We start from the raw sequence: 27,798 nt of genomic DNA on the forward strand, positions 1-27,798 counted from the left end.
TACTCAGTAACTACTGAGGAGTTACTGGTAAACAGACTAGGGGATACTGTATTAATTCATCATTCTGTGAATTAGCAAACTGACCAATTGATTATGAAAGCAACTGAATTTTCCTGGGATTTCACAATTAGTAATTACATTAACAGGACACAGACGGGATGATTGTCATATTTTAATAAAGATATTCACAATACATACACACAGTACATACATTAATATTCACATTAAAGGTTTATTATGTGGCATTAGTAATGCTGAAGGCTTAAAAGCAATTGTCCACCGCTGCAGGGCACGCTTTAAACCTGCCGCCCTTGGTTTCAAGCGCTGTCGAGGGATGGCTTGGGTCCCACACTGGATCGACTGGTGGAGCTGGATCTGACTGATGATGAGTTGTTACTCATTCGCGAACCATTGGTTCACCAGTAGTTAAGCTTTTTGAACCATTCGTTCACCAGTAGTTAAGCTTTTTCAACCATTCGTTTACCAGTAGTGAAGCTTTTTGTGTACCTTCATGTAAAGTAATGCATCATACTGAGTTGTTACTCTTTCGCGAACCATTCGTTCACCAGTAGTTAAGCTTTTTCAACCATTCGTTGACCAGTAGCGAAGCTTTTTGAATCATTTGTTTACCAGTAGTGAAGCTTTTTGTGTACCTTCATGTAAAGTAATGCATCATACTGAGTTGTTACTCTTTCGCGAACCATTCGTTCACCAGTAGTTAAGCTTTTTCAACCATTCGTTTACCAGTAGCGAAGCTTTTTGAATCATTCGTTTACCAGCAGTGAAGCTTTTTGTGTACCTTCATGTAAAGTAATGCATCATACTGAGTTGTTACTCTTTCGCGAACCATTCGTTCACCAGTAGTTAAGCTTTTTCAACCATTCGTTTACCAGTAGCGAAGCTTTTTGAATCATTCGTTTACCAGTAGTGAAGCTTTTTGTGTACCTTCATGTAAAGTAATGCATCATACTGAGTTGTTACTCTTTCGCGTTCCATTCGTTCACCAGTAGTTAAGCTTTTTCAACCATTCGTTTACCAGTAGCGAAGCTTTTTTAATCATTCGTTTACCAGTAGTGAAGCTTTTTGTGTACCTTCATGTAAAGTAATGCATCATACTGAGTTGTTACTCTTTCGCGAACCATTTGTTCACCAGTAGTTAAGCTTTTGGAATCATTCGTTTACCAGTAGTGAAGCTTTTGGAATCATTCGTTTACCAGTATTGAAGCTTTTTGAATCATTCGTTTACCAGTAGTGAAGCTTTTTGTGTACCTTCATGTAAAGTAATGCATCATACTGAGTTTTTACTCTTTAGCGAACCATTCGTTCACCAGTAGTTAAGCTTTTTCAACCATTCGTTTACCAGTAGCGAAGCTTTTTGAATCATTCGTTTACCAGTAGTGAAGCGCGTTAGGGTTAGTTATAAAACGCCGAACCACTGTTGATGACAATGAGGGATCTATAGCCACTTCAGTTAAACATTTATAACATAATAATAACAAGGTAATACAGAAAATATTAACAACTTAAAACAGAAACAAAAAAAGGCATTTTAAAATGGAACAAAAATAAAGGCTGCACTTTTAACAAGGCATTTCTCAAGAACAATGAACACTGAAAAAAACAAACAAGAAAAAGAGCTGTCTACATCAACAAAACTCAAGAAAATGTTATTGATGGAGTTCGTGGCGAATGTCATGCAGCAATCTGCCAAGGGGACCGTATTTGTGGTCATTCGCCAACCAATGAGTCCACTCTGTGCGGTTTCCCCGCAGTCTCCACACCTTGGATTTGTAGGCTGACCAAGCCCGCTCAATGTTTTGGGTATGGGCTCCTGTGACTGGGTTGACGAATGACTGGCTGTGGTTTACAGAAAAATGTACATAGCCACTCTGTGCCAGTGCAGTCATGTAGACCCGCCACCTGTCCGTGAGAACTGTGGTCCCTTGACGGACGTATTTTGTGACCAGCGGAATTAAGTAGCGCCTTGACCTTTTCGTCACCAGCCTGAGGATGGGTCTTCTCCTTCTTCCTTTGATTCCCAGCATTCCGAAGACCCATTTTCTCCTCCTCCAGGTAGCTCCAAATCTCCCCCTTCCATACTTTGATAAAGTAGTAGCAGACAGGAAAATAAACATTAGGACCGACAATTAATGAAAAATTCTAGAACATGTAAAAGTCAAAGATTATTTTGTTTGCACGGTTAAGAAATTATGCTGGCCATTGTGTTTGGTCATATTAAAAAGAAAAGATGCGCAACCGATGTGAATTTGATGAGTTTCAAAGTGTTTTTAAAGCAAGTCATAACTGTGTGCATGACACAATAATAACATTACATTTCTTCGCTGATTCCTTCATTAACCTCTGATCTCAAATGATATGTTCTTCTTTCCCCGGCCATTTTATCCAAAGCTCTGACTACAACATTCTATTGCAAAACAAAGGTCCAAGTTTTAGTGAAGCTGAGGCATCGCAGTTTACACACACCTTTCTTTTGTGGTAGAAGTTGCTTTCGTCCAGCATCACAAATTCATTCCCTCTTCCAATTCTCTGCTTTCCCCTTCTTTCTCTCCTCTTGATTGCCCTCTGGCATACTTTTCTCAATTTGTAGCTCATCTTTGACAACGTCCGACTGCTTCCTGCCACACCATCCTGAAGCATATCAATTTGCCTTAACTGCAGCCCCTGGGAAAACCTGTTAAAGAACAATATTAATTAGAAATAGAAACATCTGAATACAAATGCATCAGCACCAACAGCTAATATGCTATTTCATGACTATTTCATGCTAGTGCATGACGTGCCGGATGCAGAAATATTCTCGTTGTCTAGCATTGTTAGCATTGTAGCATCATAAGTGAGAGGTCTATCTACACATCCCTCGGCGACTTTAAGTGATAAAAAGTCAACACGGTGCCTAAAAACCATCAACGTCATTCAACAATCATTCAATTCAATTATGATATAAATTGTAGTCCATACCGTACAGCCATACTGCACACCTTACCTATAAATGTATTTCATCCAGCTGAATAGGGACAATTTGCTCCTCTCAAACAGTGACCCGCACCTGACTGACTTCCTCGTCGTTTTCCCTCTGTGTTTATTACGTCGGCACTGCCTACAGAAGACAACACATTTCTTCATGATAAATATATATCTTAATTAATGTTACTGAACTTGAATTTATAACATGACTTATCAGTTAACAAAGGAAGTCATCGATTAAAACCGTACCAAAAGAAGAATACTTACCACTGCAGTCCGTCAACGTTTGCGTTTTCCTTCAGTTTCATCCTCTTTTTGCAGAGTTTGCATTTTCTTTTGGCTTGAAGTAACTTCTTCTTTTGGAGCCATTTTATCAATTTTAATTTCTTTTTTAAAGTCTGTCTTCCCTCAATAAGACTGAGTACTTTGGCGTGCAGGGTCATGATAACTTTGCATCAAACCGTCTTCCTGTCTTGCACATGCGCAGTTCTTACACGTGTCTCACTAAGAAGAACTTGGCAATGGAGGCTCAGAGGAAGAGCAAGCGTAAAAGGCAGCCTACAAGAGATCTTGGACGTGTGGAGAAAGCCATGGCAGAATGTAAGTACATGCTTTAAAGTTATTTCATTATTAATTGAGAGTGTAATAATTCGGTCACATTGCTTAGCTTCCTAAAATGAGCTAATTTGACATCGTACCACGTCTGTTCTATCACGTATTTTTTGGCCTTAGCCGACGTTGCAAGCAGATAAATTATCTGTCAAACACGAAAAATTAACTATTAACTGGTCAGAAGACCGACGGTTCAACCATTTATCTAATGTTAAATTAGGCGATATGCCACGAAAATGTGGTCCAAGCTTTGAAATTGGACTTGTAAAGTAATTCTCTTAGCCACATTATTCTGTTAGACATGTTACCACATGTCTTTGAATCGTTTTTGGAGTTGTTTTTAACTACTAGAAAACTCGAAGGCTGCTAATAGCACTGTTATAGTGCTATTACGGTAATACTTTTCACCGGGTTTTTTTCTTTTCACTTTAGTCCATAGTTACTTACAGTATGTGTAATGTTAACAACTGAATCTCTGAAACATGTCTTATACACAATGGGCTTGTGGAACCATGACAAATGAGTTGATGAAGATTTTTCTCTAATCAAAATGACATATGATCATGCATATTATTATTACATATTATAACATTAAAGACAATGGATAATGTCATTGCCCAAAGTGAATAAAACTCTTATTTCTTAACTATAGTATTAACTGTATATATTTTAAGGTATCCATACAATTGTCAAATTAACCAAAACGTCACTCTGTATGCATTCATCAAGATCTTTCATACAGTTTTGAGCCCCTTACACCAACCATGCTTTCTGTACTCCAAAATGTTACAGTGCCATCAGAATCGAGTCAGCTGGAAAGATCTGAACAGCACAGTAGCCAAACTGCGGCAGAGGAAGCAGGTAATTGTTTTTATTTTATTTTAAATGTTAAGCATACTTAAAATATATACTCGGATTCAATTGACTGTGAAATGTATAAAAGTATAAAATATAATTGCTTAATGGACATGTAGTTGAGATTATACTTAGATCATTAACACATCATGCACTTGACATGGTTCCTCCAACTATGGACAAAATAAATCACACCATGGTGCCTTGTGATCTCATTTTGATAAGTTATGTGACAACACTAACTTTCATTTAACACTTTGTTGGGACATTGCCTACGTTTGTGATGTGTAAACATATAGTGGATTAAAGAGTTCCAGAGCAGAAAGAGAAGCCCCCAGTTATCTCCTATGTTGGGGGATTTTTCCTCTGTGCTTTACCACACCTGCATTGCTGTTGTTAGCCAAACAGTGGTGTAGCAGACAGGCAGGTTTTTTTTTGGTCTAACATGCTGCTGCTAAAGTGTGACCACAACTGGAGCTCAATTTGACATATTTGACCTAAAACCATTACATATATTGAGTATACTTTTGCCAACACTATTACTAATTGCCTTTTCTTTCTCCTCTTGAAGCTGTAGTGTGCTGCAGTGATGGGTCTGACTTTGAGTCAGACACAGTACACCAGCCTACTAAAAGAGTAGCAGCTCAAGGTAAGGTTGTGTAGTCACATTGCATTACATTTCCATTTTATGTCCTGCTGTCACTGTTTTTGATTATGTGCTATTAATGACAGGGGGAAACCAGAATGTTATTAGTTGATGTCTTTACATGTCATTACAGGTTCTTCAGTAGCTCCAACAGCTATTTCATCTTTGAAGCGCAGTAAACAAGAAAACGTTGTCTGGAAGCTAAAGCTGGAGAATGCAAAAGAAAAAATTAAGTCCTTGGAGAATGAAAGGGACTTCTTAAGGAACCAACTGTCTGAGGGTAATCGATAATGAAAAATTATTTGAATAAACAGTATTAGGATTTATTGGCATCTGATGGTTTTAAGGCAAAAAAACACACAACAACCCCTACAGATTTTCTCATCTACAATTGCTTGCAGAGTCCACATGACTTTGCTGAAGTAAACAATTGCATCACGAGTAACAGTCATTTGGCATCAAAACATTTCAATAACCATACCATATAAGGCACCACCAAATGGCGGGCCTGGGCCGGACCCAGACACCACACCATCCTTCAGTCCCGATCAAAAACCCTGATTGGACAGGCTACTGCCTACTTCTCTCACTGAACAAGAAGAGACAGTGGAGGGGTGGGATTGAGGAGGAAAAACGTTAAATGTGTTCAGGTTGTTTATTGGGGGCCAAGCATTGAATTTGTATCCCTTCTTATTTAACCCTAACACTCTTTTTTTATTCAACCATTGAAGTCCATGGGAGCCCATAGAACTGTATGTTGAAAAGTAATGAAATTTGGTACACTGGTAGACGGTTGTGCAAGGAGGCCATGGCGTGAATTTCATGTTGATTGGCCAAAAGGTAGCACTTTAGCTAACAGGAGGAGGCAGTATATGATGCCAAAGGTGTGCTGCAGAGACCTCATTGTTTACTGTACATTGTATGGCCTGAACAGCCAGGAACTCGCAGATCTTTTCATCCATTATTATTAATTATACACTTGATACATTTGGGCATAATGTAAAATACTTTTAAGTTTCACTTTTGACTTGTGATGGCAGCTAACAAGTGATGGTCACAGCTAAGGGCTGCATGGCAGTTTAGAAAAAATAGATCGTTTTGGTCTTGCAGCCTCTATTTTCATTAAGGTGGAAGCATCTGATTGTTTGTCTTTTCTATGCCATCCCAAAAATCGAAATCACTCTACCCTAAAGTGGGGGAGCCCAGGTGTACATTTAAGTATAAGTATAACGCTAGAATGATTGGGAGTGAGTGATAATTTCACACCCCTATTGGTAACACTAGTAACGTGCTTATCGTCTTGCTTGTTTCAGCTTTGGCGCTTGCAAATAAAGAGGACCAAGTGACGGCAGCGCCCTCCTTGCACGAAAAGAGTATTGAAAAATCCTCTTCCTCCTCCACCTCCTCCTCCTCCTCCTCCGACAGTTCCTCCTCTTCCTCATCATCTTCTTCAGAAAGAGGGAAGAAGAAGAAGAAGAAGAGGAACAACAGCAACAACAAAAAAGACAGCAAGAAAAAAAAAGGGAAGAAAGGAAACAAAAAGAACACCAAGATAGGAAAGAGAGGTACGTTGGCAACCAGGGGATAAGGCGGGGCATCTGTGGTGTACTACAGTTATCACCTTTGAAATGCCTAACCCAGTCTTTGTTCCAACTTCCAACAAATATTACTGACCACTGTATAAAAAGGAAAAGCCTGCCTACAAATGCTATGGTATGGATCAATCAGCTGGTTGATCAGCTGGTCCCAAGTCTGCTTATAATATCAAAGCCACGTCTGAACATGGCTTTCAAATAACACTTAACGATATAATTGACTTATTCTACCACTTATCTAAACTATACAGTGCTTCCACTTTACTCTCTAGTTGTGCTCATTTGATTTATAATAACCTACTGTTAAGAGAACAGATAATACTACTCGAATAAACAGTACACTCACAGTACTCTTGATACTACAGGAAATGTAATGATAATTATTATTATACCTCTGTACACTATATAACACTAATACAAGAATAGTATTAATACTAGTAAACCCCCTTACCAACTGCACCATCATCCTGACAAAATACTACTGTTAATTACAGTTAACACATGTTTATAATTTTCTTTGTTTCAGTCCTCACCCCAGAAGAGTCCATGGATCGCTACAGGCGCGTCTTGGTAGCAGTGAAAAAGGGCATGACAAAAACTGAGGCATACGTCAAAGTCGGGGTTGACCGAAAAACGGTAGCAGCAACGGCCGCCATTTCGGAGCTACACGCTGTTGACAAGGACCTGTATGACCAGCTGAGGGCATCAATGCCCAAGGGAGAGACACTTTATCTTTTTTCGGCAAAATGTAACCTAGAAATTCTTGGCAGGAACCTTCAGGATAAGGTGAATGAAAAAAAAAGCAACGGGGAACTTTTGCAAATTGGACACCGGGCATAGTAAAGAAGAGAGCAGGTTTTTGTTTTGTTTTTAGGGTGCCTTTTTTTTGTTCCATTTTAAAATGCCCTTTTTTTTGGTTGATTTGTTCAGTGACATCGAGAAATGCCTTGTTAAAAGTGCAGCCTTTGTTTTTGTTCCCATTTAAAATGCCTTTTTTTGTTTCTGTTTGTGTTTTAAATTGTTAATATTGTCTGTATTACCCCGTTATTATGTTATTATTATGTTATAAATGTTTAACTTAAGTGTCTGTAGTTCCCTCATTGTCATCAACAGTGGTTTGGCGTTTTATAACTAACCCTAAAGTGCTTCACTGCTGGTAAACGAATGATTCAAAAAGCTTCACTACTGGTAAACAAATGGTTGAAGAAGCTTAACTAATGGTGAACGAATGGTTCGCGAAAGAGTAACAACTCAGTATGATGCATTACTTTACATGAAGGTACACAAAAAGCTTCACTACTGGTAAACGAATGATTAGAAAAGCTTCGCTACTGGTAAACGAATGGTTGAAAAAGCTTAACTACTGGTGAACGAATGGTTCGCGAAAGAGTAACAACTCAGTATGATGCATTACTTTACATGAAGGTACACAAAAAGCTTCACTACTGGTAAACGAATGATTCAAAAAGCTTCGCTACTGGTAAACGAATGGTTGAAAAAGCTTAACTACTGGTGAACGAATGGTTCGCGAAAGAGTAACAACTCAGTATGATGCATTACTTTACATGAAGGTACACAAAAAGCTTCACTACTGGTAAACGAATGATTCAAAAAGCTTCGCTACTGGTAAACGAATGATTCAAAAAGCTTCGCTACTGGTAAACGAATGGTTGAAAAAGCTTAACTACTGGTGAACGAATGGTTCGCTAAAGAGTAAAAACTCAGTATGATGCATTACTTTACATGAAGGTACACAAAAAGCTTCACTACTGGTAAACGAATGATTCAAAAAGCTTCAATACTGGTAAACGAATGATTCCAAAAGCTTCACTACTGGTAAACGAATGATTCCAAAAGCTTAACTACTGGTGAACAAATGGTTCGCGAAAGAGTAACAACTCAGTATGATGCATTACTTTACATGAAGGTACACAAAAAGCTTCACTACTGGTAAACGAATGATTAAAAAAGCTTCGCTACTGGTAAACGAATGGTTGAAAAAGCTTAACTACTGGTGAACGAATGGAACGCGAAAGAGTAACAACTCAGTATGATGCATTACTTTACATGAAGGTACACAAAAAGCTTCACTACTGGTAAACGAATGATTCAAAAAGCTTCGCTACTGGTAAACGAATGGTTGAAAAAGCTTAACTACTGGTGAACGAATGGTTCGCGAAAGAGTAACAACTCAGTATGATGCATTACTTTACATGAAGGTACACAAAAAGCTTCACTGCTGGTAAACGAATGATTCAAAAAGCTTCGCTACTGGTAAACGAATGGTTGAAAAAGCTTAACTACTGGTGAACGAATGGTTCGCGAAAGAGTAACAACTCAGTATGATGCATTACTTTACATGAAGGTACACAAAAAGCTTCACTACTGGTAAACGAATGGTTGAAAAAGCTTAACTACTGGTGAACGAATGGTTCAAAAAGCTTAACTACTGGTGAACCAATGGTTCGCGAATTAGTAAAAACTCATCATCAGTCAGATCCAGCTCCACCAGTCGATCCAGTGTGGGACCCAAGCCATCCCTCGACAGCGCTTGAAACCAAGGGCGGCAGGTTTAAAGCGTGCCCTGCAGCGGTGGACAATTGCTTTTAAGCCTTCAGCATTACTAATGCCACATAATAAACCTTTAATGTGAATATTAATGTATGTACTGTGTGTATGTATTGTGAATATCTTTATTAAAATATGACAATCATCCCGTCTGTGTCCTGTTAATGTAATTACTAATTGTGAAATCCCAGGAAAATTCAGTTGCTTTCATAATCAATTGGTCAGTTTGCTAATTCACAGAATGATGAATTAATACAGTATCCCCTAGTCTGTTTACCAGTAACTCCTCAGTAGTTACTGAGTAACTCACTTAGGGCCCTGTTAGGGCCCTGGTTGTTCATCATTCATTACTCAGTAACGAATACAGTATCCCCTAGTCTGTTTACCAGTAACTCCTCAGTAGTTACTGAGTAACTCACTTAGGGCCCTGTTAGGGCCCTGTCAGGGCCCCCTGGTCGTTCATCATTCGTTACTCATTCGTTCCTCAGTAACTACCCACGTTTTTGCGTACCTTATTGTAAAGTGTTACCTCTATTTTCGCAAATGGTCTGACTTTTGACTCTATTCTACCGTCTCGATTTCCGGTGGCATTGCTCCGTTTCTCCCGGAGCGCTCCGGATTCGTAAACTCAGAGGCGACGGACCCATTGACGGACGAAACACCTCCGGGACCGGACGAAACAGTCCGTATCCGTATTTATCGTAGGGTGTGAATGGGCCTTTACTCCCAACACTGGTAATCACCCACGTAAAATGTTCTTGAACATAACCCCTTTTTAAAGCCTGATTTATCATGAAAAGAATCAAGAGGAACATAAAATAATATAACGATTGTGATGACGAGGAGTATGTGGCTTGGTTTTCCACACTTGGGATTTAATTGACATGTGTTTACAGTGTCACATAAAAATATTATGTTATTGACACATGTTGGACAGATGCCTTATTCCATGCACCGTCCTCTCCTCCTCCTGCGCTCCAGGAGTGGACAGTATTGAGTGAAGGGATTAAATATAGAGAATTTAGATTTAGAATTTTCGATTCTAGGGAGATGTTTCTGGACTAATAACCAGTGACGGCTGATGGTGATTTTGGGTGGGTGGGCTAACGAATGCATTACATTTATCAATAGGCCTACTTCACAGGGCTCCAGACGCCATGAAATCACCTTTATATCTCTGTTCATAACTTTCATATAATGTGAATGATTTTTAAACAAGAATAAGGTGTAGAGAAATGTATGTGTCTTTATTTGAAGCACAATTATAAATAAAAAGAAAAATAAGGTGTTTAAAGTGCTTCACTGAACTGAAATTAAACATTTCAAACTAAACCATTAAGCAAAAAAAAACTTTTTTGGTGCTTAAAGTAGGCCTATTAAACAATTAAAATGTTGACCGGTCTCCCTTTGCGCAATTCCGGCTGTAGACGATCACATACTCTTTGGTAGAAACGTCTGTGTCGCCGTCAATCATGAAGGACATCTATGTGGCGTTTCCGACGTCAGCAGCTGTCTTTTGCTTTAAGGTGTCGCCTATTATCGCAATGAATTGTGCACATGCCATCTCATTGCAATACGTCGGGTTGACGTTTAATCCATTTTCCTTCATGAGAATAATTTTGGATTTAAATTTGGTATAATGGCAACTTTGGTATAATGGCAATGTTGTATTGAACATTAAATTGATCATTTCCGATTCCTTAGAGAACCTTATTGTTACTGCCTGTCGCTGAAATGCAGCTGGGAGAGGGGCCACTTTCTCTACACACTTGTCACTTCATGTTGGGTTATTTAGACATATGCTTTTTTAATGTTTCGATACGAAACGTTGTTGACCCGCTTACAAATGCACTATTACCGGCCATATTCTGACCGCACTCAGTAAAAGCCGTGCGTTCCGTAATGCACTGCGTAATAATACAATTTTATATAAATGAGTCAGCATTTAATTAATTGGTTTGATGGACATCGTTTGGATGATGTGTCCCCAATCTCTTCACTTCCAATTTTTCCTCCAAAGACATTAAAGAAAACCGATTAGAAATTAAATAATCCACTTCGTTCATTTTCATGCTAACGCCCACCATACTGCATTTGCGCTACTGTGCTGTGATTGGTCGAAGGTCACTGTACTGTAGCTGATGTGCTAGCAGGTCCAAGGTCAGCCTTTGGGCTAAACTAATTTAGCCCAAATGGGAAGCATATGAAGGGGGTGTGTCAGGGCACCTGTCAATCAAACGTCAATGGAAGCTTATGCTACTGTGCTTGGGCTAAATTAAATTAGCCCAAATGGGGGCGTGTCACGACACCGGTCAATCACAATGAAATGGCCGCTTACGCTACTGTGCTTGGGCTGAATGACTTTAGCCCAAATGGGAAGCATATGAAGGGGCGTGTCACGATACCTGTCAATCAAAATTGAATGGAAGCTTGCTACTCCACTTGGGCTGAATACATTTAGCCCATTCACAGGAAAAAACCCAAGATATATCATATATCCTGGGTTTTTCTGTCACTTTTTGGTGCAGTTGCTGCTTTAGTTTCTACCAAAATTTAAAACAATATGTTCTAAGGTTTATAATAATATTTTTTCATTTTTACTGTAAAAGGTAGGGAGGGCTTAGCCCTGTTAGCCCATGTATACCAGCCGTCCCTGCTAATAACTGAGAAATAACGCAGTTGACTTTAAATCATTCTGATTACATAGATTTAACGCATGAATGAAATTAAACTTATGAAGGGTGATGATAAAACATAATCGTTCACTCATTTCTTCAGTCTGACTTCAGTTCACCACCACACCGTCTGTCTCCAATTCTCCTTTTCCTCCAAACCATGCGTACGCATGGGTCAGAGTTTGCTTAGGGCTGCGCACATTCTCCCGTCAAGGTTGTTTTTTATAGATCACAACCTTGGCGTGGAAAGTCACGTACGCCACTTTCAGCCCCGTTTTATGCGTAGGCCTACGCAACGGTTATAAATGAGACCCCAGGTCCTCTTCTTCGATTACACTAGTAGCTGTGTTCGAAATCGTTCCCATACACTCACTTACTATTCCAACCGGGGGTACGTGAAGGTAGTCCAGGGGGTACGTGAGATTTTTTAGGGTTAGAAAAAAAAAAAACGGCTTTTTTTTTTTTTCACATCTTTCATATCATTCCGCAGTCCGGTAATTTAATATAACAGAAAGTCATTGAAACTTGAAGCCAGACAGTGGGTTACTGCACACTTGCGTGAAGAACTATTTTTTCTTAGCAGAAATCACGAAATGGCAACAAAATCATTAAATAAATAGGTATTTTGGAGGAATGTCTTCTTAGGTTTTGGCAAGTCACCATATGATAAGCGGGATATTCGTATTTATTTCCGTAGGCTAACGTTCGTGCCTGTGAGCGTTTGCGCTGATATACATATTACTATTGCCCCCGTGTGTGTGTGTTTGTGTGTGTGTGTGTGTGTCAGCCATGATCGTCTGGGCCAGGGCCTATGCTAAATAAAATAAAAACAATGTCCCATTCCACCTCAGCAGACCTCCCTCCCTGTCCCAGATGTTGAATACAACAGGTGTTATACTCACGGAAAACACAATGTGGAATACACAACACTTATCCACTATTTGGGGCCATCGTCTGATCCAGATCATACCCTTTTCCCACCTGTACCAGACACACCTCCAACACACCCCCAAGTTTGACCTCACTGTATCCTCCCATGACTGGTGAAGAACTATTTGCCGCTTGAAAACTTAAAAAAATGAAGTTGTGGTTGAAGCGTAGCAGCAATGCTGTTGAAAACACGAAGGCAGTCGTGCCAAAGAAAGCCAAATTAGAGCCGGAAAAATTTCGTCAGTATTCAGAAGAATATGTTTTAATGGGATTTACATCAACGAGTTGCCATCCACCCAAGGCGTTGTGTTTCTTCTGTGGGGAGAGATTAGCCAACAGCAGCATGAAGCCAGCACATCTTCAGCGGCATCTCAACACTAAACATGCAGGTCATGTTGGTAATGCACCTGAGTTTTTTAAGAGGAAGCTTTTTGAGTTCAGGTCATCTCAAGACACGATGCGGAAAGCCTCCACGTCCACGACATCAGCCAAAGCCCTGGAGGCCTCATTTGAGGTCTCTTTGCTCATCGCTCAAGCCAAGAAGCCGTTCTCCATAGCCGAAGACCTGCTCCTTCCCGCCGCCATTAAACTGGCTGAGATAATGCTGGACACAACCGCAGCGGAGAAATTAAAGACTGTGCCTTTGTCGAATGACACTGTGTGCCGCAGAATAGATGCAATGGGAACAGACATTGTCGAGCAAGTTGTGGGAAAACTTAGCGACTCTTTTTCTCAGCTGGATGAATCCACAGATGTCAGTGGGAATGCTCAACTTGTTGCTTTTGTAAGGTACATCGATACTGACGACATTTATGAGCACATTCTATTCTGCAAAGCATTGGAGGGGAAAACAACAGGAGAGGACATTTTTGATGTTGTCAACACCTTCTTCTGTGAAAATGGCATGAGCTGGAAATCCTGCCGCAGCATCTGCACGGACGCAGCAGCATCAATGACGGGCAGCACGCGAGGACTCAGCGCGTATTAAAAAAGAGAACCCCGACGTGAAGTGGACTCACTGTGTCATACACAGGGAAGCATTGGCCTCAAAGAGAATGAGCCCTGTGCTACATGACGTTTTGAACGACTGCATCAAGGTGATCAACTTTATAAAGTCAAGGCCACGTAACGCACGCCTGTTTCGACGCCTCTGTGAAAACATGGGAGCGGAACACACACAGCTGCTGCTCCATACAGAAGTGTGCTGGCTGTCTCGAGGGAGAATTCTCAACCGGCTGTATGAATTACGATCAGAAGTTCAAACATTTCTGATTGAGCACAGCTCTCTCCATGCCACCCTGTTCCAGGACACAGACTGGATTGCAAAGATGTGTTATCATGCAGATATATTCAGCAAACTCAACGAGCTGAATATGTCTCTGCAGGGAAAAGACACCAGCCTTTTGAACCTATATGATAAGGTGGATGGCTTCCTGAAGAAAGCAGAGCTGTGGAGAAGAGCCTCTTCACAGGGGGATTTCACCTGCTTTCCTCAGGTGAATGCTTTTCTCTGTGAGGATATGGACAGAACTTCAGTCAAGTTGCTCATTGTGGGACATTTGAATAACTTGATTGAAAATTTCCATTCCTACTTTCCTGACATTGAGGGAAAATCTAAACAGCTGGATTGGGTGAGAAACCCATTTCTCTTTTCCGAAACAAACAAACTACCTGTCACTAATCAGGAAACACTCCTTGATATGTCATCTGACCGTGGCCTCCGGATAAAGTTTGACACATACACACTCACACAGTTTTGGGTGTGTGTGAAGCAGGAGCACCCTGACCTGGGACAGAAAGCTTTGGAGTCGCTACTGCCCTTTGCCTCCACATATTTATGTGAGGCCACCTTCTCTGCAATGTCTGTGATTAAAACAAAGCAGAGAAACAGACTGATCCTGGAGAAGAGCTTAATCACAGCAGTTGCCTCCCTGTCACCAAGAATGACAAAGCTTCTCAGTGAAGCACAACCACAAGTTTCTAATTAAAAATCAGTTCACAGGTTCACCCTTGTATTTATTTTTTCTATCTTTCTTTTCCTTTCTTATTTATAAATGTATTTATTTCTGTTAACCTATTTGCAAATGTATGTTTGTCTGATATTTATGTTATTTTATGTACATTTATGTTTATGTGTCTTACTTTTACAAATTAAAAAAATAAAAAAATCAGTTCAATGTTCAGTGTTGACAGTTCAATAAATCAGACAATGATGGCATAACGCTGTGTTTTACATCTTTTTTTCAAACAAAAATGCTTTGCGCTGGTTAGGGGGTACTTGGCTGAAAAAATATTTCACAGGGGGTACATCACTGAAAAAAGGTTGAGAACCACTGCCCTATATAGTGTTCATGATATAGTGCACTATATAGGGAACGAACAAACGAGAATTCGGACACTACCCTGAACATTTCTAAATGTCATTTGCGTCAGTAAATGCGCCGGGTATTTGTGTGACGCAGATAGATGCGCCCACAGCATGTAAAAAAACCGGGCACTCACGAGGAAAGCTGGAGGTTGTATTGATGTTGAATGTTACATTTCCTTGTTCAAGTTTTTTTAAATTAATTTTGAATGTTACATTTGCTATGTTAAATCCCAAATAAATTGTTGTAATTTCTATACGAAAGCCGGAGACTCCATCATTAAATGTATTCGTTTTCGCGGTTATTCAGCTTCTTCTTCTCATCCGCAAAAACACGACCGCATTGCATTGTGGTATACGGGAGTAACATGTAGGGTACATCGTATGTACACTCAAATTTGGGGTATTTTAAGTGCACTATATACTGCATGAAATTAACCACTGAAAATTAGAACACCACTACAAAATGGCGAGCATCCTATATAGTAATAATAATAATAATACATTTAATTTAGAGGCGCCTTTCAAGACACCCAAGGTCACCTTACAGAGCATATAGTCATCATAAATCATTTAAAAAAACAAGACATTGTGGAAAAAATAAATAAATAAACATAATAAATAAAACAAAAACAAGACAAAACAAAACAAACAAACAATCAAAACAGTGATCAGTTAGATAGTGCACTATATCCGTGATAGGGAACGATTTCGAACACTGGTATGTTGACCATCCTCACTTCCGGGCTTCACTGATTCGCTAGTCAAGCTGATAGCCCTCCACCAATCAGAATGGTAAAAGAATGACCGACTCGAATGGCCAATTACACATGTTGAATCAGCTGAAATGAACGCCGACGTGGCCGATTTGAGCGACCACACCAAATAGACTCATGTCACCGACCCCGATTTTCTCACCGACGCCGATTTTCGGTCCGGTGTGGGCTTGCCTTAACACCACTTGAGACACACACAAGACGAGAAGATATTCATGAGGCTATTAAGGAGATGCTGTCAAAGAGGAGGATTGGTCTAAAAAAGGTTGTCTCAGTCAGTACAGATGGGGTAACCGTTTTCCTTACTTGAAATGTAGGCCTAGTGTACCTGTTTTGCTTACTTGAAATGCAGGCCTAGTGTACCTGTTTTGCTTACTTGAAACATAGACCTAGTGTACCTGTTTTGCTTACTTGAAATGAAGGCCTAATGCTCTTTTTGTGTTTATTTGAAATGTAGGCCTGGTGTACCTGTTTTGCTTACTTGAAATGTAGGCCTAATGCAGTTTGTGTTTATTTGAAGTGTAGGCCTAGTGTACCTGTTCTGCTTACTTGACATGTAGGCCTTATGCACTTTTTATGTTTACTTGAAATGCAGGCCTATTTTACCTGTTTTGTTTACTTGAAATGTTAATATGCGTTACTTTGTCTTACTGTTTTTTCATTGTTAAAAGTAAGCTATTTGGAAATTGAAAAGAAATACATCTGAAATTATAAGGAAAAATACCGTGTTGATTGTATTTGACAAAAGTAGGCTATTAGGAGGTGGTAGGTAACAGGTTCAGACCTTTCTTGGAAGGATTTTTTTAGTAACTGGACCTTGTTCAATTTTAGTTTAAGACCCCTGCTATAGACCCTTTAGTATCTGTGGTATAAAGGCTGGGATGAATTTCAAATTATAAATATGTACACTTTATGTTGAAAGTATAGACCGTCGCGAATCCCATTGAAATGAATGGCGCGGTGATTCGGTCTTCAAAACGAGAGCTGGTAAATTGTGAAAAATGAATTAAACAGTAATCAGACAATGCGGTTATATAATATAGACCCTAGAGTATTTGTTGTATAAAGGCCGGGACGAATTTCAAATTATAAATATGTACAACGCATAACGGTATCTCTCTGGCTCATAGCTGAGCGGACTAGAATACCTACCGTTGCCAAGTCGTAGCTAAGGTCCGTCCTATTTGCTGGAGGAGTGAACAACGTTTCCGTTGCATAAGAACCTTACGGGAAGGTAATGATAGAGTACTAAAGTGTGAGCTCACGTTTCCATAGCAACAGATATTCGGTTCTACACAAACCAAATTAACAAGGGGAAATCCTATGCCATACGAACGTTTTATAGAAAATGAACGATTTCTTTGCAAATTGATTTGCGAGTTTGCTTTACCAATGATGTAAGTAATATTAAGAGTAGATTGGCTTCATAAAAAAATAAAGTACGGCGTCAAACTTTTCCTTTTAATACCCCAGGGGAATACAAGAAAGCCTCGACATGTTTCGATTGGTAGTGATTTTCACCTCTTGAAATTGATTTATTTTCATTTTGAAAGAATAACGCATGGCAGCGTTGGAAAACGCCATATCTCGTTCAGTTGTTTAGAACTAAAAATCCGGTTGCCAGGACGTGACGTTTTCACTTTAGTACTCTAGTGTTCCAGGTATTAGTCAAACCCTCAGGCGTTACCAGGGAAACAAAATTATGGCTTGTGACAAACTTTATATTTGAATGGGAAAAAATGCAAACGGTCCAAATGTTAAAAATCGATTTTGACCCTCGGGAACGATTAATCGAATATTCTGACCCATCCCTATTTCATAATATGTATTTTTTTCAGTTTGCTCTGATCTACAAGCACATTTTTCCTTCTGGCGTTCTGAACTTTAACTGTCACCCTTGGGCAGTCTTAATGTGGTCTCACCGGGATGGGGGACTCAAACCAACTAGCAGGATCTAGCTGTAATCTCATCTAATCCATGCACTCAAATCCACCACGTCTCAGGAGGACGTATCTTTTGCGAGAGCTGGCTGCTGGTTGATTGGTTGGTGGCTGTTCAATGCAGAGAGATAGAGAAAGAGAACGCACCAAAACCACAGCTCGCTACCAACACAGACAGCATGGTCCCAGTGGAAATGTAATAAGGCTAATTATTTTATCTAACATTACATGGCCACTCTCTCATTCTCAGACTCTCTCTCTGACAGAAAAACTGTACGCATGCACTGTAAAAACGAAAACTCAAAATTGTTGGTCTCATTATGATTTCTGAGTAAAATGAATATAAAACATTAAGTATTCAAGTACAACTGTGCAATGCAATTTAGGCCCCGTCCACACGAAGCCGAAACGGGCGAAACCGTTACGGTTTCGATCTATCCGGTTTCGAAGTATCTCCGTAAAGACGAAGCCAAGCGAAACCGGGTAGACCTGTAGAAACGCTGTAGTACACAAGCCAGGCCCATAAGGGGCGCTGCTTCTGCTACAGAAATCCAGAAGGAAAATAAATAAGAAAAGAGGCGAGCATGCGCATAAAGGGTGAGACTCCGCGGGCTTAACAGTCATTGGCTAGAGGATCGAAGGGGGGGGGGCGATGACGTCATGGTTTGCGGTTTCAGTCGGTTTCAGGCGTCCACACGAATCCAAAACGAAACCGGGTAGATTTGAAACCACCTCCGAGGGTGGTTTCAGAAGTTTGCGGTTTCGGTCAGCGGATTCGCCGGCTTCGTGTCGACGGAAGGCCGAACCGTACAAGACCTTTGCGGTTTCGCCATGAAATCGGCTTTGTGTGGACGGGGCCTTAGTCCAACCAACAATGTTGAGTTTTGGGTCAAGAGTTGGGCTCACTGTAGTCTCTTTGTTAGCAAGACAGACGGGTTTAAGGCCCCGTCCACACGAAGCCGATTTCATGGCGAAACCGCAAAGGTCTTGTACGGTTCGGCCTTCCGTCCACACGAAGCCGGCGAATCCGCTGACCGAAACCGCAAACTTCTGAAACCACCCTCGGAGGTGGTTTCAAATCTACCCGGTTTCGTTTTGGATTCGTGTGGACGCCTGAAACCGACTGAAACCGCAAACCATGACGTCATCGCCCCCCCCCCCCTTCGATCCTCTAGCCAATGACTGTTAAGCCCGCGGAGTCTCACCCTTTATGCGCATGCTCGCCTCTTTTCTTATTTATTTTCCTTCTGGATTTCTGTAGCAGAAGCAGCGCCCCTTATGGGCCTGGCTTGTGTACTACAGCGTTTCTACAGGTCTACCCGGTTTCGCTTGGCTTCGTCTTTACGGAGATACTTCGCAACCGGATAGATCGAAACCGTAACGGTTTCGCCCGTTTCGGCTTCGTGTGGACGGGGCCTTAGTCAGACTCTAGCTGCGTTTGAAATCGTTCCCTATCATGGATGTAGTGCACTAAATAGGGTGCATGCCATTTTTTAGGGTGTTCGAATTCTCAGTGGTCCACTATATAGGGCACTATATAGTGGACTTAAAATAGGGTACATACGATGTTCCCTACATGTTACTCCCGTATACCACAATGCAATGCGGTTATATTTTTCCAGGGGAGAAGAAGAAGCTGAATAACCGCGAAAACGAATACATTTAATGATGGAGTCTCCGGCTTGTGTTTAGAAATGTCATGTCATCAATTTATTTGGGATTTAACATAGAATATTTAAAGATCCCATGCCATGCTATTTATGGATGCTTTAATATAGGTATTAGTGGGCTACAAACACGGTATTCAAAGACGTCCCCGAAATTCAGCCGTGGTGCAGAGTTACAGCCACTCCAAACCAGTCGCACATTGAGCTTCCCCCAAACGCGCTGTTTCGGTGGGCGTGTCAAGGCAGGTCAAGGAGGGGGGTGGGGGTGTGGCCCTGAGCAGCTTGTAGCCACAGTACAATGCGCTCTGGTTACGGTGGGCGTGTCAAGGCAGGTCAAGGAGGGGGGTGGGGGTGTGGCCCTGAGCAGCTTGTAGCCACAGTACCATGCGCTCGCCGCTCTGTTGACGGTGGATGTATCGCAATGGCTCGTAGAAACCCATATTATACATAGATATCTATATAATATAATATAATATATGATGTATATTATCACCTGGCCCTGCATGCGCTCTGTTTACGGTGGATGTATCGCAATGGCTCTTATAAACCCATATTATACATAGATATCTATATCATATAATCTATAATATATATTATCACCTGGCCCTGAGCAGCTTGTAGCCACGGTACCATGCGCTCTGTTTACGGTGGATGTATCGCAATGGCTCTTAGAAACCCATTTTATACATAGATATCTATATCATAATATATATTATCACGGCCAAAAGCTGTGTGAGCCTCCAGACGATCAAACGACCGCGTCTTCTTCAGATTGATGTGGAAGTGGAAGAACCAGAGACGTCGGAGAACCCGACGAAGTCCTTTGCGATTCATTATATCGTCTGCACACAGGTTTTGGCCGTGATAATATGTATTATTTGATATAGATATCTATGTATTATATGATATTATTTAGATGTAGAGCCCCAGGACTGTAACGCTGCTGGAGTTGTTATTAGGATCTAAACAACACGTCGGACTCTCGTCTCTGGTATTTCTACAACGAGACTCGTAGTGGGGGTTATCTCAGCCATGGTTGAGAATGAATTAGGGGAAAGGAACTTTGGCTTTGACTCCCTGAAGTACATGAACCACGACATGGAGGAGAAGGGGATTGTTGGCCGCGAATGTATCCCGCTTGAGCCCTGCTTCCCGCCGCCTCGGCAGCGGTCAGCGCTAATCCCCGCCTCCTGAAGCGGTGGTCCATCGGCAGCGAGGCTCCGGCGGGAGACGACCGCGGTCAACAATCCCTTTCTCCTCCATGTTGTGGTTCATGCCTACTTCAGGGAGTCAAAGCCAATGTTCCTTTCCCCCAATTCATTCTCAACCATGGCTGAGATAACCCCCACTACGAGTCTCGTTGTAGAAATACCAGAGACGAGAGTCCGACGTGTTATGCGCCATCACACCAACAGCAGAACGTTTATCCAAATAACAAGGAAGTGTACAACACTTGCGTTACAGTCCTGGAGCTCTATATCTAAATAATATCATATAATACATAGATATCTATATCAAATAATACATATTATCACGGGCAAAAGCTGTGTGCACGTCCAGACGATATAATGAATCACAAAGGACTTCGTCGGGTTCTCCGACGTCTCTGGTTCTTCCACTTCCACATCAATCTGTAGTAGACAGAACCGCGCGCTGCCTGCTGCCGGCGCAAGGCACCACCGCCCGGCTGCCCGCTGCCGGGCGGTGGTGCTTCGCGGCGGTGGTGCCTCGCGCCGCGGCAACCGGCGGCAGGCAGCATGTCGCAGTTCATGTACTTCGATGTCGTTCTGCCATTGCATTCAAAATTCTGTAACTAGCCTGTTACTGCGAACTAAGCAACTACCATACACGTATTAGCATTTAGCACTAGCTCAATCACGACTCCTTCAGAATTCTTGTGGGTGGTTACGAACCAACCAAGTCGGCAGGGCCATGAATAATAGTTTGACAACGCTACGTCACAGTGTCACCTTATCCAGATTGGCTCATTTCTTCTGCCTTTTTCCTTTCATTGCCTATTGCATTCAGCAGACACACTGCATAGATTTCAAACTTACCACAGCTCACAAACTTATTCAGACCTATGTTATTTAACAAACAACAGGAAAAATGTGATTTTAATGGCATGGGCTCTTTAACATTGAAAATTTATTTAAAAAAACGTGAACAAGGAAATGTAACATTCAACATCAATACAACCTCCAGCCCGGTTTGTTCAGATGATGTCGGCGCATCACGTCACACAAATACCCGGCGCATTTACTGACGCAAATGACATTTAGAAATGTTCAGCGTAGTGTCCGAATTCTCGTTCCCTATTCCCTATATAGTGCACTATATCATGTACACTATATAGGGAATAGGGAACTACGGAAGAGGATTAGGGCCACACATGTAAAAAAAAATTAAATTCTGACTTTAATCTCAGAATTCTGAGATTAAAGTCAGAATTTTGACTTTAATCTCAGAATTCTGAGATTAAAGTCAGAATTCTGACTTTATTCTCAGAATTCTGAGAATAAAGTCAGAATTCTGAGATTAATGTCAGAATTCTGACTTTAATCTCAGAATTCTGAGAAAAAAGTCAGAATTCTGACTTTAAAATCAGAACTACGGGTATCTGTAAGGACCAACCTCCGTGGGAGAGACACTTTGCTTTATGCCGTAGGAGGAAACCTATGGAAAGCCAAGAAGGCCACAATCCGGCCCTAGAATGGCGCGGTAAAAGTGCAAGAATTCCGTACGGAATCCGTACGGAACTAATAGCCGCGGCTATTAGTCGTATTGAGATGGCAGTGTGCGAAATACCCGTCAATATTCGGGGATGCCCTCATCCCCAGATTGTTCTCGATATGCAGTAGCCAGCTAGGCCATAACATTACAATATTTCATGGATGCAAGCAAGCCAAGACAATCAATCTATATCTATAGCCTACATGACAACACACACACACACACACACACACACACACACACACACACACACACACACACACACACATATGGCGTCACATTAGTGCCATAATTCACTAATGTGATAAAAGATGCATTCGGGCGTATTACATTATTCCACACGCGTAGATATTAACTGCGAGCGCGCAAATGATCTCTGCGCGCGCAGAACAGCCTCTCGCGCGCGCAAATTACCTCAGCGCGCGCGAAACAGCCTCTCGCGCGCGCAAATTACCTCAGCGCGCGCAAAACCTCTCGCAAAAGATGTTTTTACGCTCTCGCTCGAATTTAATTTTGGCACTATGGGGGAGGGAACCAAGGCAGGGCGATACGTGAAACGGCCAAACGCGATTGGCCGTTTCTGAAGCGCGATATTTGATTGACAGCCCTCCTCACATTCAATTCTGAATTGTACAGTAAATGGCTGAACGTATTGTAACTCCCGATTCTATGAGTATAGGCGCAGCCTTTGAAGTGTCGGCCTCATTGTCCTTTAAATAGCTGAAGAAAAGCTGTTTATTGGGAGCAGAACGTCCGCCGGCGCCCGACTATATCTGCGAAATGCGGACGTCGTTGAGGCACGCCGCACGCGGACGTTATTGAGGCCCACGCTGTTGGTGGTCGGGGATTACAAATTTTCAGTGCTACGGCTCACGCCTAGGGATAACCCAATATCGATAGCCTTAAAAGGCTGCCCCTATACTCATAGAATCTAAAGTTACAATAAGTAACTATCGTTTCAGCCATTAACTGTACAATTCAGAATTGAATGAGAGGAGAGCTGAGGAGGGCTGTCAATCAAATATCGCGCTTCAGAAACAGCCAATCATAGGAAAGCCCGCCCTGCCTTGGTTCCCTCCCCCATAGTGCCAAAATTAAATTCGAGCGAGAGCGTAAAAACATCTTTCGCGAGAGGTTTTGCGCGCGCTGAGGTAATTTGCGCGCGCGAGAGGCTGTTTTGCGCGCGCTGAGGTAATTTGCGCGCGCGAGAGGCTGTTTTGCGCGCGCAGAGATCATTTGCGCGCTCGCAGTTAATATCTACGCGTGTGGAATAATGTAATACGCCCGAATGCATCTTTTATCACGTTAGTGCATTATGGCACTAATGTGACGCCATACACACACACACACACACACACACACACACACATACACATACACACACACACACACACACACACACACACACACACACACACACACAGACACACACACGCACACACGTTAAACACACTGGTAAAGCAATAGGAGCCTGCATTGGCTTAAGTTGTTGGGATGCACGTTATTTTATAACAGGGAGGGGCAAAGTTGTGCATTACAATGCAAACACGACAATAATTGGCACCGTTCTTGCGCACTCAGAAGAACATGAACTGAATAAATGCCAGGTATATAGCATATTGGAGACAGGCACACAATCAGTGCATTTGCAAATGAGAGCCTGCAGTATGACCGATCTTGTGACATTATTTAACCATCCATCTACAGCTAATACGATCAGACAGATACATCATTGATCACATATAAGCCCACAACAAGCCCAACATCACCACGGCAGGTGCGCTCTCTCTCGCACATTCACACAATCACTCCAACTTCTCCAACTCCAAGGCAAAGCTGTTTCACTAAGACAACAAACAACCACAACTAACCAGCCTACATATCCACAACAATGCACAACAATCAGTTCTATACATTGCGTCTATCTTCTGTTTGGCGCACATGGCTAATTTGCATACTTGCACAGGACTGTCGGCTCCGCTTGTCAAAAAAATAGAACGTATTTGTGAATAAATGCTTTGAATTCTGAATACTGGACTTGGTGAGCTTGGTGAGTTGGCTATGGGACGTGCACTTTTACCGCGCCATTCTAGGGCCGGATTGTGGCCTTCTTGGCTTTCCATAGGTTTCCTCCTACTGCCTAAAGCAAAGTGTCTCTCCCACGGAGGTTGGTCCTCACAGATACCCGTAGTTCTGACTTTAAAGTCAGAATTCTGACTTTTTTTCTCAGAATTCTGAGATTAATGTCAGAATTCTGACTTTAATCTCAGAATTCTGAGAAAAAAGTCAGAATTCTGAGATTAAAGTCAGAATTCTGACTTTTTATCTCAGAATTCTGAGATTAATGTCAGAATTCTGACTTTATTCTCAGAATTCTGAGATTAAAGTCAGAATTCTGACTTTATTCTCAGAATTCTGAGAATAAAGTCAGATTTATTTATTTTTTTACATGTGTGGCCCTAATCCTCTTCCGTAGGGAACGAGTGTATAGGGAACGATTTCGAACACAGCTTCTGTCTGAGGCTGGGCCAACTACGGTGCACATGGAGGAGGAGGAGCAAGGTACGTTTCATTACTCTGTTTTCTGGGAATAATTGACGGAAGCAGAAACCAAAAACCAGCCGTTTTTTCGTTTTTTCGTTTTGTCCAAAAAAACGAAAATCAAAATTTAAGTTTGTTTATTCTTTTTTTGGTTCTTCTTACCAAAACGAGTTTACCACTCAATATCTGGTTTCCGCCGGTGGGTGGGTCCTCTTTTTGGCTAGCGTGCTTCATTGCCCTGTGCTCTTCATAATAAAAGTTCTTCCGTTTGATAATGTCGACAAAAATATTACTGTATTATAGACACTAGCAGACACAGAGGACCACACCACCCACAGTCAAGACTGACACGGCTTCAAATAACAATCATAGTATTCATAATCATTTGAATATGAGAACTTATGAAGTTATGATGACTTCAGTGCAGTTGATGTTTAGCCACAGTTAATACATGCAGAGCAGACCTGCGATCGCTGGCTGCTGATTTCCTCACAGCCTGAGAGCTATGAGGAATAGGCCTACAAGTGATCACAACACATTACTGACAGCTGAAAATTGCGCATTTGTTGACCTTTATCCATTTAAAGTAAACAAATTATTTTTTCTTGTTGAAAGATATTTTATATTGTTTTCATATTATTATTTACTGATGGTGTTTACAGAATGCGAGTGCGTGTTATATTGAAAGCGAGGCTGAGTGTGCCTATGAATATAGGCTACACTGAGTTTTTTAAGGTGCTGTACAAGCAAATCATATTGTCTACTTTGTACAGTGACAGGGAGTGTAAAGTAACCTACTTCATTCAATATCGAATAGGCTACTGTAGCCTACACTATGTACAAATGGTTTTGCTCATTACAGTTGTAGTCAGTCAATGATCAAACTAGTAGCATGAATATGAATTACAGTCCAAGCGGGTTAGGCAAGGCAAGGCAATTTTATTTTTATAGCCCGTTTTTACAAACAGTTTGTCTCAAAGGGCTTTACATAGCATGAGCATCATAACAACATCCTCTTCCCTTAAGCCCTCACATCGACTGAGTAAAAACTCCCAGGAAAATCAAGGGGAAAAATTGCAGTTGGTTCAGACTGGGGGTGGAGCTGTGGAGAATATATGGAAACACAGAGAGACTGCGAGACGCCAAGGCCAAACTACAAGGTGCGAAAGGTGAGGGGGGGGGGGATGGTCTGCCTCTCTGACCCATGGGGAGAGCTGGTTCCACAGTAAAGGAGCCCAGTAACTGAAGGCTCGACTTCCCAGTCTGTTTTTAGAGATAATGGGAGTCACTAACAGACCTGCATTCTGGGAGCCAATAAAAATCTTGGATAAGTCATAATAAAGGTAATGATTCATTATTGTGCATTTAAAGATGTATATTATTACATTGCAGCATTATTTGGGGATGACAATACAAGACTTCCATGAATGTGCATTTGAAGGAGTTTGCTTTGTATTCCAGCTGGCAAATTTCTATAGGCTACTATAGATCCATTTCAAAACACGTTCCAAGTAGGCTATAGGACAAAGCATTATACATCCTTGAATGAGTGAAGCTTGCCTGCTGACATGTTAAAATGACTGCCACAACTGCCATGAGCAAAGAGCAAAACCATCTGTACATAGTGTAGGCTACAGTAGCCTATTCAATATTGAATGAAGTAGTTTACTGTACACTCTTTGTCACTGTAGTCAATATGATTTGCTTGTACAGCACCTTAAAAAACTCACTGTAGCCTATATTCATAGGCACACCCAGCCTCGCTTTCAATATAACACAAACTCGCATTCTGTAATCACTGTCAGGAAATAATAATATGAAAACAATATAAAATATCTTCCAGCAAGAAAAAAATATCTGTTTAATGTAAATGGATAAAGGTCAACAGATGCGCAATGCAGGGCTCTCCATTATTGAACTGAGTTCAGAGTGAGATTTTGTCAGCATTGGCTTTACCACAGCCAATGCTGTGGTAAAGTGTGCAAAGTATCAGTATGAATATTTGATGGAGTATGAGTAAGTGTTCCCTTCTGTTACATAGATAGAACTTTATCAATCCCCTGCAGGAGAAATGTGTTAATGTTTGTCCCTATAAAACAAAAAAAATATATAATACAAAACATGACGGTAACTCTAAAGTCAAACCGTCCAATCTGAAGGCTTTACTTAACCACTCCCCCTACTCACTTCCACCAATGCAAAGCGAACAGAACTGAGTATGGGAGGGCGTAGCCCAACTAGTTTGTGACAGACCCAGAGGAACGCAACGCAAATTATATGTGAACATGTATTGAGGCTTTATTAAAATCCCGGACGATTTTGAAATTTCACCCGGACGCATTTGATTCCTACCCTTCCACTGTCAAATAGCGGCGCAAGTTGTGTGGCGTGTGAGCGTGTGCATGGGTTGAATTGCGTGCGTCTCACGGAGAGCCCTGCGCAATGTGCAGCTGTCAGAAATGTGTTGTAATCACTTGGATTCCTCAGCTCTCAGGCTGTGAGGAAATCAGCAGCCCGCGATCTCAGCTCCTTTGATGTGAACGCGTACAGAGCGCATAGTTCAGAGCCGGACAATGATGTCGTAGTAAAGCCCTCAGGTCTATTCTGCATGTATTAACTGTGGATAAACATCAACTGCACTGAAGTCATCATAACTTCATAAGTTCTCATTGTCAAATGATTATGAACACTATTATTGTTATTTGAAGCCGTGTCAGTCTTGACTGTGGGTGGTGTGGTCCTCTGTGTCTGCTGGTGTCTATGATACAGTAATTTTTTTTTCGACATTATCAAACGGAAGAACTTTTATTATGAAGAGCACAGGTCAATGAAGCACGCTAGCCAACAAGAGGACCCGCCCACCGGCGGAAACCAGATATTGAGTGGTAAATTCGTTTCGCTCAGTAAGAA

The 27,798-nt window shown here is 41.4% G+C and overlaps 1 protein-coding gene across 1 annotated transcript; it reads left to right on the top strand.

The window, feature by feature from the left end:
* The first annotated feature begins 3,040 nt into the window (after positions 1–3,040).
* LOC115555146 (ADP-ribosylation factor-like protein 6-interacting protein 4) lies at positions 3,041–7,934 on the top strand. The gene is made up of 6 exons (XM_030371835.1): positions 3,041–3,585; positions 4,390–4,458; positions 5,024–5,101; positions 5,232–5,378; positions 6,412–6,663; positions 7,220–7,934. The coding sequence occupies exons 1-6, from the start codon at positions 3,465–3,467 to the stop codon at positions 7,531–7,533; spliced, it is 981 nt and encodes a 326-aa protein (XP_030227695.1). The 5' UTR covers positions 3,041–3,464; the 3' UTR covers positions 7,534–7,934.
* Positions 7,935–27,798: the final 19,864 nt, after the last annotated feature.

The sequence above is a fragment of the Gadus morhua genome, chromosome 12, assembly GCF_902167405.1.
Source record: "Gadus morhua chromosome 12, gadMor3.0, whole genome shotgun sequence".
NCBI lineage: Eukaryota > Metazoa > Chordata > Actinopteri > Gadiformes > Gadidae > Gadus > Gadus morhua.